The 16490-nt window shown below is 45.2% G+C and overlaps 1 protein-coding gene across 3 annotated transcripts in view; it reads left to right on the top strand.

Moving 5' to 3' along the window:
• Positions 1-10741, top strand: part of HADH (hydroxyacyl-CoA dehydrogenase) — a 47529-nt gene extending 36788 nt beyond the window's left edge. Inside the window, exons 6-9 of one of the 3 annotated variants that reach the window (XM_019927785.3) lie at positions 3266-3338; positions 8816-8932; positions 9893-10044; positions 10315-10741. In XM_019927785.3, the coding sequence (XP_019783344.1) occupies positions 3266-3338; positions 8816-8932; positions 9893-10011 (309 nt within the window). In that variant the 3' untranslated portion in view covers positions 10012-10044; positions 10315-10741. The other 2 variants (XM_019927786.3, XM_004314702.4) reach the window with 2 other exon arrangements.
• The last annotated feature ends 5749 nt before the right edge of the window (positions 10742-16490 follow it).

The following is a 16490-nucleotide window of genomic DNA, read 5'->3' as shown; positions in this document are numbered from 1 at the left end:
TGTAATCTTTTAAATACCATTGTGGTTCTTCTCATACCATAGTTTTGCTTTCTAAAATAGTCTCAAGTTTGAACTCAAACTTCAAATATTGTATTAACCCATGAAAACTCAAATTGTTCATGAATCATCTGAATCAGTCATCTGTCGATGTGGACCCCAATAGTCTTCCACATGCCAGTCCCCCCAGTGGAGGTCTGTAGTGTTATATTAGGGAATCTCATTTTTTAACACTCATTATTTTGGTTTAGTTTTATGGTTTTAAATATTTTGGATTAAAAAAAAATCACATTAATAACCAGAGGGTATGGTTGCACTTTTTCTTACCAGTTGATGCTTTTTTGTGGCAGAAAGTAGTCATAATGTTAGAAAGGGCATCAGCCTGCAGCAGATCAAAAGCCAGGTATGAAAATGGAGGTGCGGGAACAAGCCAGGGATGGTCTTCAGCAGCACAGTCATTAATGCATGGAGAGTGATGATTCGTTCTTCCATCAGACTGGCCATGGCAGATGCAGGCCTGGCAACTCTGGTCTCATAAAATTGCCCTTGTTACATCTCTTTTTAGGTGATACCTTAGGGCTTCTGGGGAGTCTTTCGGGGTCAGTTATTCAAGCTCTTGCTGAGGCACCCAGACAGAAGGCAATCACATAGAACAAGGGTCAGCAAACTTTTCTGCCAAGGGCCAGATAGTAATATTTTAGAGCTTATGGTCTCTGTTGCAACTACTCGATTCTGCTGCATGGACCATGCCAGCAGAGAAGTGTGGCTGTGTTCCACTAAAACTTTATTTACAACTGGATTTGGCCTGCAGGATTGTAGCTTACCAACACCCGACACAGAAGAATGGCATGAATGTGCCTGAAATGTGTCTTTCGTCCTAGTAGGACTTCACAGGGAAAGTGTGGTGTGAAAAGGTTAAGGCCATGGACTCTGGAGCCAGCCTGCCTGGGTTCACATCCTGGCTTTGGCACTTATTAGATGTGTAACCTTGGGCAAGTCACTTAACCTCTCTGTGCCTCAGTATCCTCTACCTCACGTAGAGGTAATAATAGTACTTGTCTCACAGGGTTATCATGAGGAATAAATGAATTAATATTTGTAAAGTACTTAGAACAAACAATACCTGGTATGTAATAAATACAGTAAAGTATATTTAATAAATATATGTGTATGAAAAATGTAAGGTGTATGATTATATAAAATTAAATTGCTTAATTAAAGGACTGTGTCTCTTTACATTCTACTGAGAGTATCACTCTGCATCCTCAGCAGCATTGAATATTATAATGGGGAAAAAACCTCTTGCCAATAGTCTTACTGGCAACATGCTATTTTGTTCTAATGAATATTTCTTTAAATATTTTGTGAGTTTTAGCATGTTTTCCTTATTGAGTTCCATGAGCTCTTTATGTAAATGATTTTAAAACTCCATATATTATATATGGAGAAAATATTTTTCCCAGGCTGCTTTCTGATTTCTAACCTTGTATATGGTGTGCTTCATGTATTCAGGTACCCTACCCCATCCTGAATTTCTACAATAAACTTTTTGAAGTTGAAAAGCATTTTTGCCCTAGTTATTTAAAAAAGTTTTTTTATTAGAGTATAGTTGATTTACAACGTTTCATTAGTTTCCGCTGTACAGCAAAGTGTATCAGTTATACCTATATCCACTTTTTTAGATTCTTTTCCCATATAGGTCATTACAGAGTATTGAGAAGAGTTCCCTGTGCTATACAGTAGGTCCTTATTAATTACGTATTTTATATATAGCAGTGTGTATTTGTCAGTCCCAGTCTCCCAATTTATCACCCCCCCAACTTTCCCCCGGTAACCATAAGTTTGTTTTCTACACTTGTGACTCTTTCTGTTTTGTAAATAAGTTCATTTGTACCACTTTTTTAGATTTCACATATAAGCAATATCATGATATTTGTCTTTCTCTGTCTGACTTATTTCTCTCGGTATGAGATTCTCTAGATCCATCCATGGTGCTGCAAATGGCATTATTCCTTTCTTTTTTTCTAGCTGAGTAATATCCCATTGTATATATGTACCACATCTTCTTTATCCATTCATCCGTCGATGGACATTTAAGTGCTTCCATGCCCTAGTTATTAAATCAACATGGTTATATTAATATAGTCTTGGTTAAAGTGATAAAGCTCTTTTGTGCATCTCTGTATTCCTGGGAGATGGGGTAGGCATGGTTTCAGCTTGTCCAGGGTGAAAGGAGCTACAAATCCTGTGGCTATGGTGTGCAGTCTGGTGAGTTGGAAGAGTAATGCAGGAGGCTGGGCGTCTTTAATTCAGATGTTCTGGAGTGTCCAGTGTGTGCTTGAAACGGGACACAAGACCTGGGGCCAGGGTGCAGATTTCTTCCTGCAGGAGGATCACAGCCTTTTGTTAAAAGAGCGGGCTCCATTTACTTAGTGGAAATCAACTTCACATAAATACCACCAAAAAGTTAACCAACCCAGCCTGCCCCACAAGCTTCCAAAAGAGATCAGTAGGTAGAATCCAGACCCCATACTAGGCCTCCAGGAGAGATGGTTAAGCATTTTAATGAGGGGGGAAATGAAGAAAGGATGTGCAGTACAAGGAGTCATCAGGGTAGAGAGTCTTCCGTAGTGAGCTGTGAAAGGCCATCGATCTGTTAGCATCTGCTTGTTTGCCCCGGCACCTGTCCCCAGTTCCACCATCCTGTGCTGTGCGCTGGAGCCTGAGAAAATCCTGAGCAGCCGGGAGGTCGTGCTCCTACAAGGAGTGTTCAAGGTGGACTGTTACTTTTTCTAGACTCCTAGAAGGGATGTGGGAGAGAAGAGGAATAAAAGGACTACCATTTGAGGGGAGGGCTGTATGCACAGCATTTTATGTGTTCTGATTTATCTTCACAGCCTGTGAGGTGGAAGTTACTATTCCCATTTCACAGATGATGAAACTGAGATTCAGAATGATGCAAAGTCAGAGAATATTAGAATTCGAGCCCACATCTGCCTGCCCCCAAAGCCATGCTCTTTCTAGTGACCTTATCTGCCTTTATTTCAGGGTCCGTGCAGTAGGGGCTTCTGGAGTACTATAATTGTTGGATAAACTGTCATGTGAGATAGAAGTGAGACTGTCTTGGTACCTTAAGACATTTTGAAAATGTATAGCTTGATAAATGTGGGTAACAGTCCAGGGTGAGAAGGAGTGATCTGGTGACTTTACAAAAGATAAAGTTCACGGAAATTTCATTTGTCTACTGTTTTTCTCTCTCCTCTGACAGGATACTCCTGGGTTTATTGTGAACCGTCTCCTGGTGCCGTACCTTATGGAAGCAGTCAGGCTGTATGAACGAGGTAGCTGTCCTGACCCAGGCTGGGTGCAGCGAGTCTGGGAGTTCTCCCGCAGGGTCTGTGGGAAGGGATGGGCCATGAGGTGTAGGGGAGGAGCTTCTGTTTTCTGGCTCTGTGGATCAGCCTGACCCTGGGCCCCCGTGCCTCTGTCACTGTGCTCCCAGGCCACCCTGGATTCCCTCTGAGGTGGCTCTGGGACAGCCCCCCCACTACAGTCCCAGCCAGAGCAATCATAGGCCAACACGGATTTATATCCTGGATCTCTGGTTAAAGGGTTTATTGCTTAAAATAATAATCATGATCATGATGATGATGTAGATGTAAAAATCACAGGGCTAGGAAACCTTTAAAATTCCCTAAAGTTCTAAAATTGTGACAGGAGAAGGGAAACGAGTAACAAGGCTGTTGTGTGACAAGGAATGTTAACAGCCTTGTCCATCCTTACTGAGTGATGTTATGATGCCTTTTTTTTTTAACCTTAAGAATGGTCTGAAATGTTTTTTTCTCAATACTTTGTTGATTGACAAAGAATCATTTTCCCTGTTGCAGAAGTAGACTTGGGACATGGTCCAAGGTTATAAAATGTCATGTATCCTCCTGCCTACCTTACCTACCGCATTTCTGGAAAGGTAACTATCATGTCTGCTTCAAAGGCAAACAGGCCTTAATAGGACTGGATGAAAAGCAAGTGTAATTGTTTTCAATTACTTCATTTACAAATGCTTGCTCCTGAGAATGTCATTTTTGAAACAAAACATTTATACTAGCTCTTCCAGAGAGATGAAAGCATATTTTCTTCCTCAAAATCTGCTTTAAATATTAAAACTTTTCTCTGTGTTTTATGGAGGCATTTGCCTCACTTTTGCTCCAAGATCAAACCAACACTTCTGTGTTTATCTATCAACAAATATGCCTAATTACACCTCAAAGACAGCATGAAGCATTTTGCCCTACTTTGAAAGGCAGTTTTTTTTGTAATGTAATGTTTTAGAATATAACATGTGGGTGATCCACCTCGTAATGGTGTCTTTCTCACTGAAACATGCTGTCACTTTGATATATTTTCAACTGAACCATGTATCTGGTTGAAAGTCATTTTTGACTTTGAACCAGTTGAAAGTCATTTTCTTATCTTCTACTTTCCTCTTACCAGCAGTGGTCCTTTTCTAAACAGATGGAATCCCTTTAACCTTCACCATCACTAGCCACCTGGGAGGTAGAATTTGGAGGGGAGTCTGACCCCACAGGGGAAGTACTCTTACTTGGCCCTTGGCGGCGCCCTCAGGACCCTGGAGGTGCTGGGCGTCATGTCTGGCTGCTGTTTCCCAGGAAGCCACACTATGGTCTGGACTCCTCACACCTCAGGCTTCTTACCATGTCCGTTCTGCCACCTCAAGGTTCTGCCCTCATTCAGCCAGCGCAGGGGGTGCTCACATGCACGCCTGCCACCCCGCCTCTGTTAGCCTGCTCTGAGTAGCTGGCAGAACTGCATCCGTTCTTCTTTGAAACCTGAAGGCATTCTGGATTATCCTCTCTCGCTGCCATGTCTTTTCATTTGTCACTTTGGATTCCTCCCTGTCATCCCAGTCTCCCTGTGCCGGTCAGCCTGCCTTTAGTGAGGCTCCCCCAGGCAGCAAAGGATTTCCCGTTACCTTGTGTCTTTTCCAAACTGGTCTCCTCAAGTATTGTATTGTCCAGGAGGGTGAGGAGACAGTGCGTGCAGTGCCGCCACCCCCCGCCCCACCCCGGGCAGCAGAGTCAAGCCATAAAGGCAGTTCAGCCCAGCCTTTTACAAACTCATTGTGGAGAATTTCTCTGGATGACACTGTCTTGGTCAGCTTGGGCTGCCATAAAAAATACAGCAATATAGATTGGGTGGCATATAAATGACAGAAATATAATTCTCGCAGTTCTGGAGGCTAAAGTCCAAATTGAGGGTGCCAGCATGATTGGGTATCTGTGCGAGCCCTCTTCTGGTTGTAGACTGCCTCCCATGGCAGAGAGCAGAGAGAGGAAACAGGCTCTCTTATGACTCTGAGAAGAGCACTGATCCCATTCATGGGAGCTCTACCCTTGTGACTCTTCTAATCCTAATTCCTACAAGACCCCACCTCCTTATACCATCGCATTGGGGGGTAGTATTTCAACATGAATTTTGGGTCCCTTACAAAAACTTTTGGTATTCCCGAGGTAAGTGTGCCACTCAGACAGGTTGGCAGAATGCTGGTTTGAGCGGTAGAGGGTCGTCAGAAGGATGTGTGGGGCGTTAGAACAGAGAATCAGCTCCGTCGTTGTCCACTCGGGCCTCCTGGGCAGCTGAGCGTCTTTTCAGTGCACAGGCCCCCAGCAGCGCTTCCGTCAGCTGCCTGTGGAGTCTAGCTGCGCTTCACCGCCCCCATCGCTGCTCTCTGGTGCTGGGAGCCTCCTTGCTTCTGCCGTGCCTTCCTCCCCAGTGCCCTGCAGCTTCTGTCCTCTCTCCTTCGTTGCTCTCATCATTCCCACTGTAACCGAGGCCTGATTGGTGGGCTTGGTCACCCTCGCCCCTGGGGGTCCGGGCTCTCTCTGCAGACCTTTGAGCAGGCTGGTGCCTGGAACAGACAGCTGCCCCCGTCAGATGCCACTGTGACAGGGTCCACTCTGGCAGCGTGGTGGGGCTGCATGGTTAGCTCTTCTCGGGTGACGCCCTGGGAGTGTCGTGAGCCTGTTCTTCAGGCACTGTGTGACATCCTGCTCACACTGTCCCTCCCCCACCCAAGACGTGTTCAGCGGTTCCATTGTAGCCTACCAAATACGGTGCCCTCACCAGGGGGCCTTCTTTCTCCTCACCCTCTGCCTTCCTGTCATCACCCCACACCTTACTCCCAGCTTCTCACAAGGCCCCACTGCACTGTCCCCAGCGCTCCAGGCTGGATGTGATCTGTGTTGTCGTAACTCTCTGTACACTTTGCTTCTCCTTCGGGGCATGTGCTACTCTCTTCCCTGCCGCACGGCATGTGTCTCTCTTCTCCTACTGTACTCTTGTCTTCTGCGGCAGTATTTGGGTCCCCATCTTCATACCCCGCAAAGTGCTTGTGTAGGACAGGCTTTAGGTAGCTGTTGATGAATAAAGGAATGGTGGCTGCACTGCGGTTCTGATCTCTTTGCTGTGACTCTGGTTTGTTGTTAATGCCAAGAATGGTCGGTAGGTGGTGCTGATGAGCCGGCAGAGGAAGCCTGTTGGGGCAGGTCCCAGGTTCTCAGGCCTGCAGAAGAGCTGGGAGTTCACTGAGGACGCCCTTCTTTGTTGTTCAGAGTTGGGGGCTCTTAGCTGGCGGTGGGGGTGGGTCCCATGAGCCTCCTAAGGTTGATACTGAATTTTGTGTATACGTGCATTTTCTTTGGAGAAGGTGTCAGGTTCCAAGTGAAGTGCTTGATTCTAAAGAGTAGGAATTATTGGTCTAAAATTATTATTGGTTAAAATTATTGGTCTATACCACGTGTTGTTAACTCCCACTTGGCACACCGGTCTGTATTTTATTTCTCTCTCTTTTCTTTTTGCCTCTTTCACCCTGTGTTACTCAGAACAGAATTTTTAGAATTATACTGACTTTGTAAAGCTTTTTAGATTTTTTTTCCATGATGTGCTGTGTCTTCATATTATTTCAGTCAAGTGAGTCTCTGAATCTGGAATTACAGTTTTGACTCTAGGGTTTATTGTCTGTCTTGAATATTGATTTAATTAAATGGCTTTAGGTAAGTTGGAACCGTTATGCTATGAGATTTCTGTCCCCAGGGAGCCTATATTCTAATGAGGGGAGACAGCCTGTAGCGAATGAACCAATAGATAACATGTTAGGTTGTGATCAGTAATCCCCGAGAAAGATAAAGTCTAGGGGATGGCCGGAGTCCTAGCCTGGAGTCCTGACAGTTGCTAGTGTATATGCAGGGAGGAGGGGGAGGCTCTGATGCGGTGACACCTGAGCAGAGGTTCTGCGGATGGTGAGGACAGGTCACCAGTACAGGGAGCATCCTGGGCTGTCGTTGCAGCATTCTGGCCCGGACACCACGGAAACCTCGAAGTCTAATGAAATCCTCTCGGCATAATCCACTTATCAGCTGCTGGCTTCTTTCTCACTCCTGCCTTTGTACGTGCTGTTCCTGCTCCCTGGAATGCCCTTCCCTGCCCCTCCCTGAGATTCTCTTCAGGACTGCCAGGACCCGGGCCTGGGTGGCAGTTGTGGTGAAGTCGTGGCAGTATGAGTAAATCTCTCCGTGTTTGTGAGTCTTCATGAATCCTCAGCACTTGTCATGATGAAATTTGTGCTTTACACGTCTGAATCCTTCCATTATACTGTGAACACTGGAGTGCTTGTCTTGTTTTTCTTTGTCTCATTCCAAGTCTCTGGTGCCTGATACATAACAGATATAGACAAAAGTTGAATGAATGAGTGAATGAGGCTGCCTGATAAGGCTAATGTGTATGTGATCATTTTTGCTCTCTTATGGCCTGAAGCTCAAATCATGGTTCTCAGGATCCTCTGGTTGACTAATCAGTGGAGTACTGATAATGTCTCCCGTAAGAAATAATTGGTTGGTATTTTAATCATCTTGAACCGCCTTGAAATCCTTTGGCATTACCTTAGTACTTCATATGCTTTTAAAAATAGAGTCTTTATGCATGTTAAGTAGTTCTTGTTCCTCATGTCTAAAAATCTGAAATATTTAGGTTGTGAAATCTCTCAAGTCTTTTATAGCTTTTTAATTTTATTTAGCTTTGGTATAATTGACCATTTCTTTATGCTTTGGAACAAAATTCTAGATAGACACTTGTGACAGGCTAGTCCTGATTTTGGAGAAAGGGACCAGGTTGTTCTCTGTAAAGACCTCTGTGACCCAGGGACATTATGTGAAGGATAAAAACTCCAAGAAAAAAGCACTTGGCCCTTGACTCCTCAGCACACTTGCACACTTACATGGCAGAGCTCAGTCGGGTTTGGGCTTTCCTTTAAACATTATCGTGACTAAAGAGTTTGTGTGCATGTGATTCCAGAGGGATACTCATTACTTATAAAACCAGGAAATCTGGAAAAGAAAAATATACATATAATACATAGAAAAACAAAAAAAAGCCCATTTATCAATCAAAAACATGTCCTTGCTTTAAAGGATATTTTGGTAAGTTATTCCAGAGAAGGTGATTCCCAATCCATTAGAAAGTAACTAATGTTTCCAGGCCACTGGGGCCTTCTCTCTCCATGAACAAGGTTGCAGTGCTCTAGAATTCACCTCACAGAGTAAAACTTCGTGGAGTAGCTCTGAAAATCTTGTGACCTATTTGGCATTTACCTCTAAGAAAAATCTTACCTAAGCCAGAGTTCCTGACTCCAGATGTTTTTTGAATGTGCAAATATGTAAAATGCTAGTAATTCAGGGACTCAGCATGTGACCAGGAGGATTCTGGGAAGGATGGTGGTGACTCAGCACTGCCCTCTTCTGCGTAGGTGATGCGTCCAAGGAAGACATCGATACTGCTATGAAGCTGGGCGCTGGGTACCCCATGGGCCCATTCGAGCTTCTCGATTACGTTGGGCTGGATACTACGAAGTTCATCATGGACGGTAAGAATTGGAATTCTCTGTTGTCTGTCTTTAATTGAGTTGAGGTAGTCTCTCAACTATGAATTAAAGTATAATGCCTATTTAAACAGATAAGGAGTCTTAGTAGACCTTCCAAAGTCCTGCCCCACCAGCTTAAAGATTAAAGTGAAATGGCAGAAGGAAAAATGTGATTGCCTATTCTCCTCATAAGGCAACTTTTTTTTAAAACTTTTCATTTTGAAATAATTATAGATTCACAAGAAGTCTCAAATACAGCACAGACAGGGCCTGTGTACCCCTTTATATAGTTTCCCCCTGTGGTTCCATCTTATATCATAACCACAGTACAGTATCAAAGCCAGGAAATTGACATTGGTACACATTCTATCACATATGCTGATATGTATAACCACTGCATTCAAGATGCACAGCCATTTAAAAAAGTGTATTCATTTTACTGTAGTGGCTCTGAAGACAGGTTTAAAATAGTAACCAAAATTGGGCTACCGAAGTTGAATGTACCTCATAATACCAAGTTGCACAAAGAATACTTACGGGAGGAGCAAGGAGGGCTCTGGTTTAAGCATGAACTTTTGAATTTTATGAGGGTACAAAATACCAGGGGCAGCAAATTCAGATTTGTTGAAAAGTCATTTCACTGTGTCACTGAGGGGTCCAGCCACCAGGTGAATGGGTTCTGTTTGTGACCCTGGACCTTTGGCATTAGCGATTCCCAGGAAGGGGTCGGATGAACGGGACGGCCTCGAGTGGCGCGGCCTGGTGGCAGCACACCCGCTTTAGGGCTCATGCTCAGCCTTCCTTCTGCCTCTGCCGTTTTGGCCCGAGTGACACCAAGCCTGTGGGGCTCTCCCACATCAGAGTAAGGACCCTTCTCCCCACACTCTGCCTCCAGACTTGCCCAGGAACGCCGAGACTTAAACCCAGCAGTTCATCCGAAGCTCTTTTCCCTCCTCTCAATAGGATGGCATGAAATGGATACAAAGAACCCCTTGTTTCAGTCCAGCCCATCCATGAATAAGCTGGTAGCAGAGAATAAGCTTGGCAAGAAGACTGGAGAAGGATATTACAAATACAAGTGATGCGCAGCTTCTCTGGCTCTGGGAAGAAGCCCCGTAAGCACATACCAACAGCTCCCCAAGTGCCCAGGGGAATGCTCTTTGGTCAGACGTTCCCTCACACAGCACAGTCTGTTCAATGTGCATTTTGATTGTAATCTATCTGAACTAATTATTTACAATAGTTACAGTAATAGCCGATTCCTCCATTGAGAACTAATTCCCTTTTTAAGTCTGTTTATTCATTTCTGTGTATTTTCTAAAAAGCTTTACACCTTAGGTGCCTTGGAGTAAACATTTATTTTGAACCTTGTCGTTTTTGTAAAGAGTGTCCTGAACCTGAACTCATTCACTTGTAACGAGAGCACCCTGTGTCCGTCGTTGCCACACGGGAGAGCCGCGAGCCGTTGCCTCGTCGTGGTGTGTCTGTGGAGGGCTGCGTGAGCAGCACCTGCATCTCGCCTTTACCAGAACATGTGCTGCCTGCAGCCTCAAGCCTTACCCTACTTCGGGCGTGACGTCAGGTGTCACGCCTCGATTCAGCTCATCATCGAGATGCTGCTTCTGGATTGGTGGGAATACCTCCATGTGTTTTGTTTTTGCAGGAAGAGGTTTCATTCACCTCTGAAATCTGAGTGGTTATTGTCTTTTTTTTTCATGAGAAATAATTGCTGCAGATTGACTCTAATGAAATGCAGTCTTTTATTCTGTGAAAATTTGAATTCAAATAAACATGTAAAATTTAAAATCATAATATGCTTAAATGGTTATAAAAGTAAAGGTTGGTAATTTAGGCAGAAGCTGTGCCATGTTCCTTGGCCTGTAGTCACTTTTTTGAGTGGTAATGGAGGGGGAGGAGTGGCAGGAGAGGGTGTTCATGTACAACCTGCCTGCAGCTGTCACTCCAGATTTCTTACCCACAGAGCAAGAATAAGGGCACAGAAAACACTTTTTAAGGAACATCGGTTTCTTCTTTGCCAACAAAAAGAAACAGTGTAACATAAGCTTCTTTTAATCATTGGCTTGAGAAAGTGTCTTCCAAGATAGAATTTTGAAGCTGGAAAGAAATCAGAAACCCTGAGGTCCAGTGGCCTCATTAACAGATAGCTGAAGTGATGTGCCCAAGGTCACCAGAAATTTTGTGGCGGAGCCAGGATTAGAACTAGGTTTCAATGATTAAAAAAAAAATACAAAAAAGCAAATTTGAAAATTTCAAACAGGACTGTCCCCAAAATGGGCATCCTTGTTTGGTATCCTGGGTCACAGTGCCAGTGGTTGAGAGATTTCTGCCCCCCTCCATTTCATGGTGGATAAAGGGGAGCTTATTCTTTTTTTTTACTTGAATCTAACTATAGCATAATGGAAAAATTAATATGTACTTACATTTCTACCACACATAGAACCTGGTTTAGGAAACTTGTAGGTTATTCTTATAAAACATTTCCTAACGATAAAAGGAAGCACCTGTCACACCATCACCATTTCCATTACTTAAGGTTACCCTGTGGTCAGACAGCCCCCTGCTCACTCTCAGGCTGGCTCCTGACCTTTGTTTGACAGGAGCCCCGGGCTTAGGAGGGGCCTTTCTTTCTTTCTATTCTCTGACTGGAGTGCCCGCAGGATGTGGGCCCTTGTCTTGGAAATGGCAGGGCTCACTCTTGACCACTGAATTCCAGGAAAGAGAGCTCTCAGTGGTGTGACCGTCAGCCTGCCGGGGTGAGGGTGGAGGTCACAGCACCTTTCTCTGGCTGAGGGTTTTCAGCTCACTCAGCCTGCCAGAAAGTCAGAACACCTGGCCTCTGAAGATTCTTTTATCATTTTCAAAAATCCTGTTCCACATGGCATGTTTGAGTCCGGGAAGGAATTTTGAACATCTTCTTACACACAGGAGCAGAGAGCGGCTTTCTCAGCCCCGTCTCTGCATTCTTGGGTGAGCCCAGCTGCTGCCCGCCGAGGGCTCCGTGGGGAGAAGGGTCTCTGTGGTCAGGTCCTCTGCTTTCAAATCAGGACGGCTGCTGCTGTTTGCCACGGTATGTGTTGCAAACTGAGCCTCAGCAGGAACCGTAGGGGCTTGGGTTGGCCTCCACTGTGTTTGGCTGCACTTGTTCAGGAGGGAGGGCAAGTCCAGGTGGGGCTGTGGGCCTGGCTTCCCCGATGCTGTTCCTCCTCTATTCCCTGAACTCTCCTCCAATCAGCGATCCAGGGATGTTTGGTCACATCTTGAACGTAATTACTAGATTTTTTAGATCAAGAGGATACTCTCCCCCCTTCTCTCCTGTACTCCCTTCTTAGTGATATTATTATTCCTATGATAGAAATGAAAATTTGAGATTAAAAAGAAAGCTGTACGATGGATGAAATAGCTTGTCGAAAAAGACTAAGTGAGCCTCTGAGCATAGCCATCACCTGGACTTCAATTATGTTTAGCCAGATGGCGTTCTCTGAAGGATAGTTTTAGCGCTTCTGAAGATGTCTTTGTAAAGTAAAAATTGTGGCCCTTTAATGTCCATAAGCTTCACTGTTAGTAGTTTCTCAGGGGGCAATGGTTGGCTAATTCTCTTTCTTTTTAAAAATTAATTTATGGCTGCGTTGGGTCTTCGTTGCTGCGTGCGGGCTTTCTCTAGTTGTGGCGAGCGGGGGCTATCTTCGTTGCGGTGCGCGGGCTTCTCACTGTGGTGGCTTCTCTAGTTGCGGAGCATGGGCTCTAGGCGCGCGGGCTTCAGTAGTTGTGGCTCACAGGCTTAGTTGCTCCGCAGCATGTGGGATCTAAGTGGACCAGGGCTCGAACCCGTGTCCCCTGCATTAGCTGGCGGATTCTTAACCACTGTGCCCCCAGGGCAGTCCTGGCTAACTTCTCTTGGCATCAGTTGTAAGGTCTGTTTCCAGTTTGGGGATTGTTAACTGATGCAGCATGGGGGTAAGGCAGGAACAGATCTTGAAACTACAGTATAAAAATCTGGTGGTACAAAATGATTCCCCACTGGGTTCTGTTCTATGGTAAGTTTTCTGACTCTTTAACATGTCAGCTTTTAAAAGCTCATTTGAGACCCAGCCATTAATTGTTGGAGGAGGTAAAACTAATACGTTAGTCACCGCTTATACAACATGCACAAATTACACTTTCTCTCATAGTTTTCAAGTTGTAGTTGTCACACATTTGAAACAAGCTTTTGTCTTGATTTTAATCCCTTTAACATTTCAACCTAAGTAACTAATTGATTAAGTCTTAGCAGAAATACAAGGTGTGGCTGTAATTTTGTGGAACTAATTTTCCTGTAAACAGGCATTGATGGTACATAAACAGTAATCAAAAAATGCTTTGAACAATGGAAGCATTGCTGCGTTTTCAACCCAATTTGATTGTGTAAATTCTGTTTTTAAGATCACTCGATTTCATAATCACAGTTTTTATTTCTATGGCAGAACAAATTTTAACTCCTGAAAGACAGAAAAATCCCATCATTGATACTAATTCTATTCAGCGTTTTATTTAAAATGACCAAATGTAGCTGTTCCGGAATTAATCGGTATAAGTGATTAATACCATGGGCTTTGGAATTAAACAGACTTGGGTTCTAGTGCTCAGCTGCACTCTCTTTACCTATGTAGCCTCACCTCGAGGGGGCGGGGCGGGCAGTTGTCTTCTGGAGAAATCTAGCAGAATGGGCACAGTGATGGGGCCTACCCGACAGGGTTTCTGAGGACCAAATGAGATGATGGATGTCCGGTGTTGAGCTCATTGCCTGGCTCAATAGGCTGATCGTGACTGCCTCCCTCCTCTGTGCCCATTGGAAGGAAGCCACAGTTCCTCAGAACCTGCAGGCTTAAGAGCCTTTTACACTTGCGGGAGGGAGCTGAGTGACAGGGAGTCTTAGAGGCGAAGCTGCGGGGACAACTGGGTGAAAAGATAAGTGCGGGCGCTCCATACTCCACCCCGCAGCTGCTCCACAAGGGCCTCCCAAGCCTCGGGAGGGCCGCTGTCAGGGCTGATCCGGAGGGAGAAGCACGCAGGAACCAGCGAGCGGGCGAGGCGGCCATCACCCAGGTGAGTTCCGTTTTATGTGTGAGCAGTAGACTGGAAGATTCAGGACCCCAGAAGGAAAGCAAGTGCGTAGGAGAGAGGGCCCCAAGACTCGCCGAACACATGCAGAAGTCAGGGAAGGGGGCGGTGTAGGAACAGAAGCAGCGGCGAACTTCGTGCTCTCCTAGCGTTTGTCAAGGCAGAGCCAGGAGACAGGCCTTCAGGCGCAAGGGCTGTGGCCGCTGCTGGCCTGCAGGCCTCGAGTCCGCCAGAAACATGTAGCCTGTTCTCAGGCGGCCGAGCACATGTTATAAGAGAAAACTTAGACTAAGAACTCCTCGTAAACGGTCACTTTACCACGTTTGGAAATCCTGGGTTTAGAAAACAGGAAACTGAGAAACCACCCAAACAGGCCTGGGGAGGAAGGCGCGTTTCCGCGAAGTTTTCTGGTTGAAGCGTCTGAAGGACCGAACCCTGAAAGCCTCACTCTAGAGCCGCGTGGAGGTTTTGCCACCTACCCCTGGGGAGGGGGATTTCCAGAGCTTTAACACCTCAGTGTTACAGCTGCAGGGCAGCCCCCCCACCCACCCATGGATTCGTGGCGGAGCCGGAGCGCCCTGGTTGGGCCCGGGGCCGTGATTGGCCCTCTGAGTCCAGAGGAGAGGCTGTCCGCCCTGAGGCCCGCAGGTGACACCTGCTTAACTGGCATCAGGTGATGCGTGAGGGAGGGAATTGGTACCGAGCTGCCTTCCCCTCCCCCCCAACCCTGCACAGCTGGCAGAGCTTAAGCGAAGGCACACACCTCCTCGGCTGGGAACCAGCCGCGTGCGCGTGTTGGTGTTTAGAGAGTCCGCTGCCCTTTCAGCACTGGGTTTCTTGGGGGATTCTGCCGGTAGCTGGCTCGATGCTCTTAGGTCAGAGGCCCGTGTGAGGTCACGAATGCTCAAGTCTTGATTTTCTCTGTTGTCCTCCCATGCCAGTTAAGGCTCGCACGTGTTAGGGGCTGACTCGTGCTAGCGTCGTTTTGTTAAAGTCACGCTAGTCTGCAGTGCCAGGGGCTCTGGGGACAACACATCTCTGTTGCGCTTCTTGCTGTTTGCAGTCCCTGCCCCATCCCTGTGCGTCACAGCCTCCTCGCAACTCTGTGCTCCAGGGCCTCTCATCACCGCTTGAAATTCCCCATCCCTGCTGCTCTGGGAGAAAGGACTGGAGGGGAGAATAGACACAGTGCTCCTAACATTTCAGAATAAAAGTTGTGGTGGCCACAATATTGAGTGTTGCATTCAGGTTGAAAGAGTATGAAAATGGGCCAGTTTTTTTTTTTTTCCTTTCTATCAATTTTTTTTAAATTAAGGTATATTTGATTTACAGTGTCGTGGTAATTTCTGCTGTACAGCAAATGATTCAGTTATACATATTTATGCATTCCTTTTTCACATTCTTTTCCATGATGGTTTATCATAGGATACTGAATATAGTTCTCTGGGCTATACAGTAGGACCTTGTTGTTTATGCCTTCGATATATAATAGCTCACATCTGCTAATCCCAACCTCCCACTCCATCCCTCCCCCAACCCCCTTCCCCTTGGTAACCACCAGTCTGTTCTCTGTGTCCGTGTTTCTGTTTCATAGGCAGGTTCATTTGTGTCATGTTTTAGATTTCATGTGTGATATCATATGGTATTTGTCTTTCTCTGTCTGACTTCACTTAGTATGATAATCTCTAGGTCCATCCATGTTGCTGCAAATGCATTATTTCATTCTTCTTTATGGCTGAGTAATATTCCATTGTATGTATGTACCACATCTTCTTTTTATCCATTCATCTGTTGATGGACATTTAGGTTGCTTGCATGTCTTGACTATTGTGAATAGTGCAGCTGTGAACATAGCGGGGGTGTGTATATCTTTTTGAATTATACTTTTGTCCAGATATATGCCCAGGAGTGGGATGGCTGGGTCATATGGTCTATTTTTAGGTTTTTTTTTTTTTTTTTTTTTTTAGTTTTAGTTTTTTAAGTGGCTGTACCAATTTACATTCCCACCAACAGTGCAGGAGGGTTCCCTTTTCTCCATACCCTCTCCAGCATTTGTTCTTTGTAGAGTTTTTTTTTTATTTAATTGTTTTATACAGCAGGTTCTTATTATCTATTTTATACACATCAGTGTATACATGTCAATCCCAATCTCCCAGTTCATCCCACCACCACCACCCACCCCCGCCGCTTTCCCCCCTTTGTTCTCTACATCTGTGTCTCTATTTCTGCCTTGCAAGCCAGTTCATCTGTACCATTTTCCTAGGTTCCACATATATACATTAATATATGATATTTGTTTTTCTCTTTCTGACTTACTTCACTCTGTATGACACAGCTAGGTCCATCCACGTCTCTACAATGTTAGTTGTAGAGTTTTTGATGATAACCATTCTGACTGGTGTGAGGTGATACCTCACTGTAGTTTTGATTTGCATTTCTCTAA

This window comes from Tursiops truncatus, chromosome 5 (genome assembly GCF_011762595.2).
Source record: "Tursiops truncatus isolate mTurTru1 chromosome 5, mTurTru1.mat.Y, whole genome shotgun sequence".
Lineage (NCBI taxonomy): Eukaryota > Metazoa > Chordata > Mammalia > Artiodactyla > Delphinidae > Tursiops > Tursiops truncatus.
Note: the sequence above shows the minus strand (reverse complement) of the source record. Positions and strands in the feature narration are given on the sequence as shown.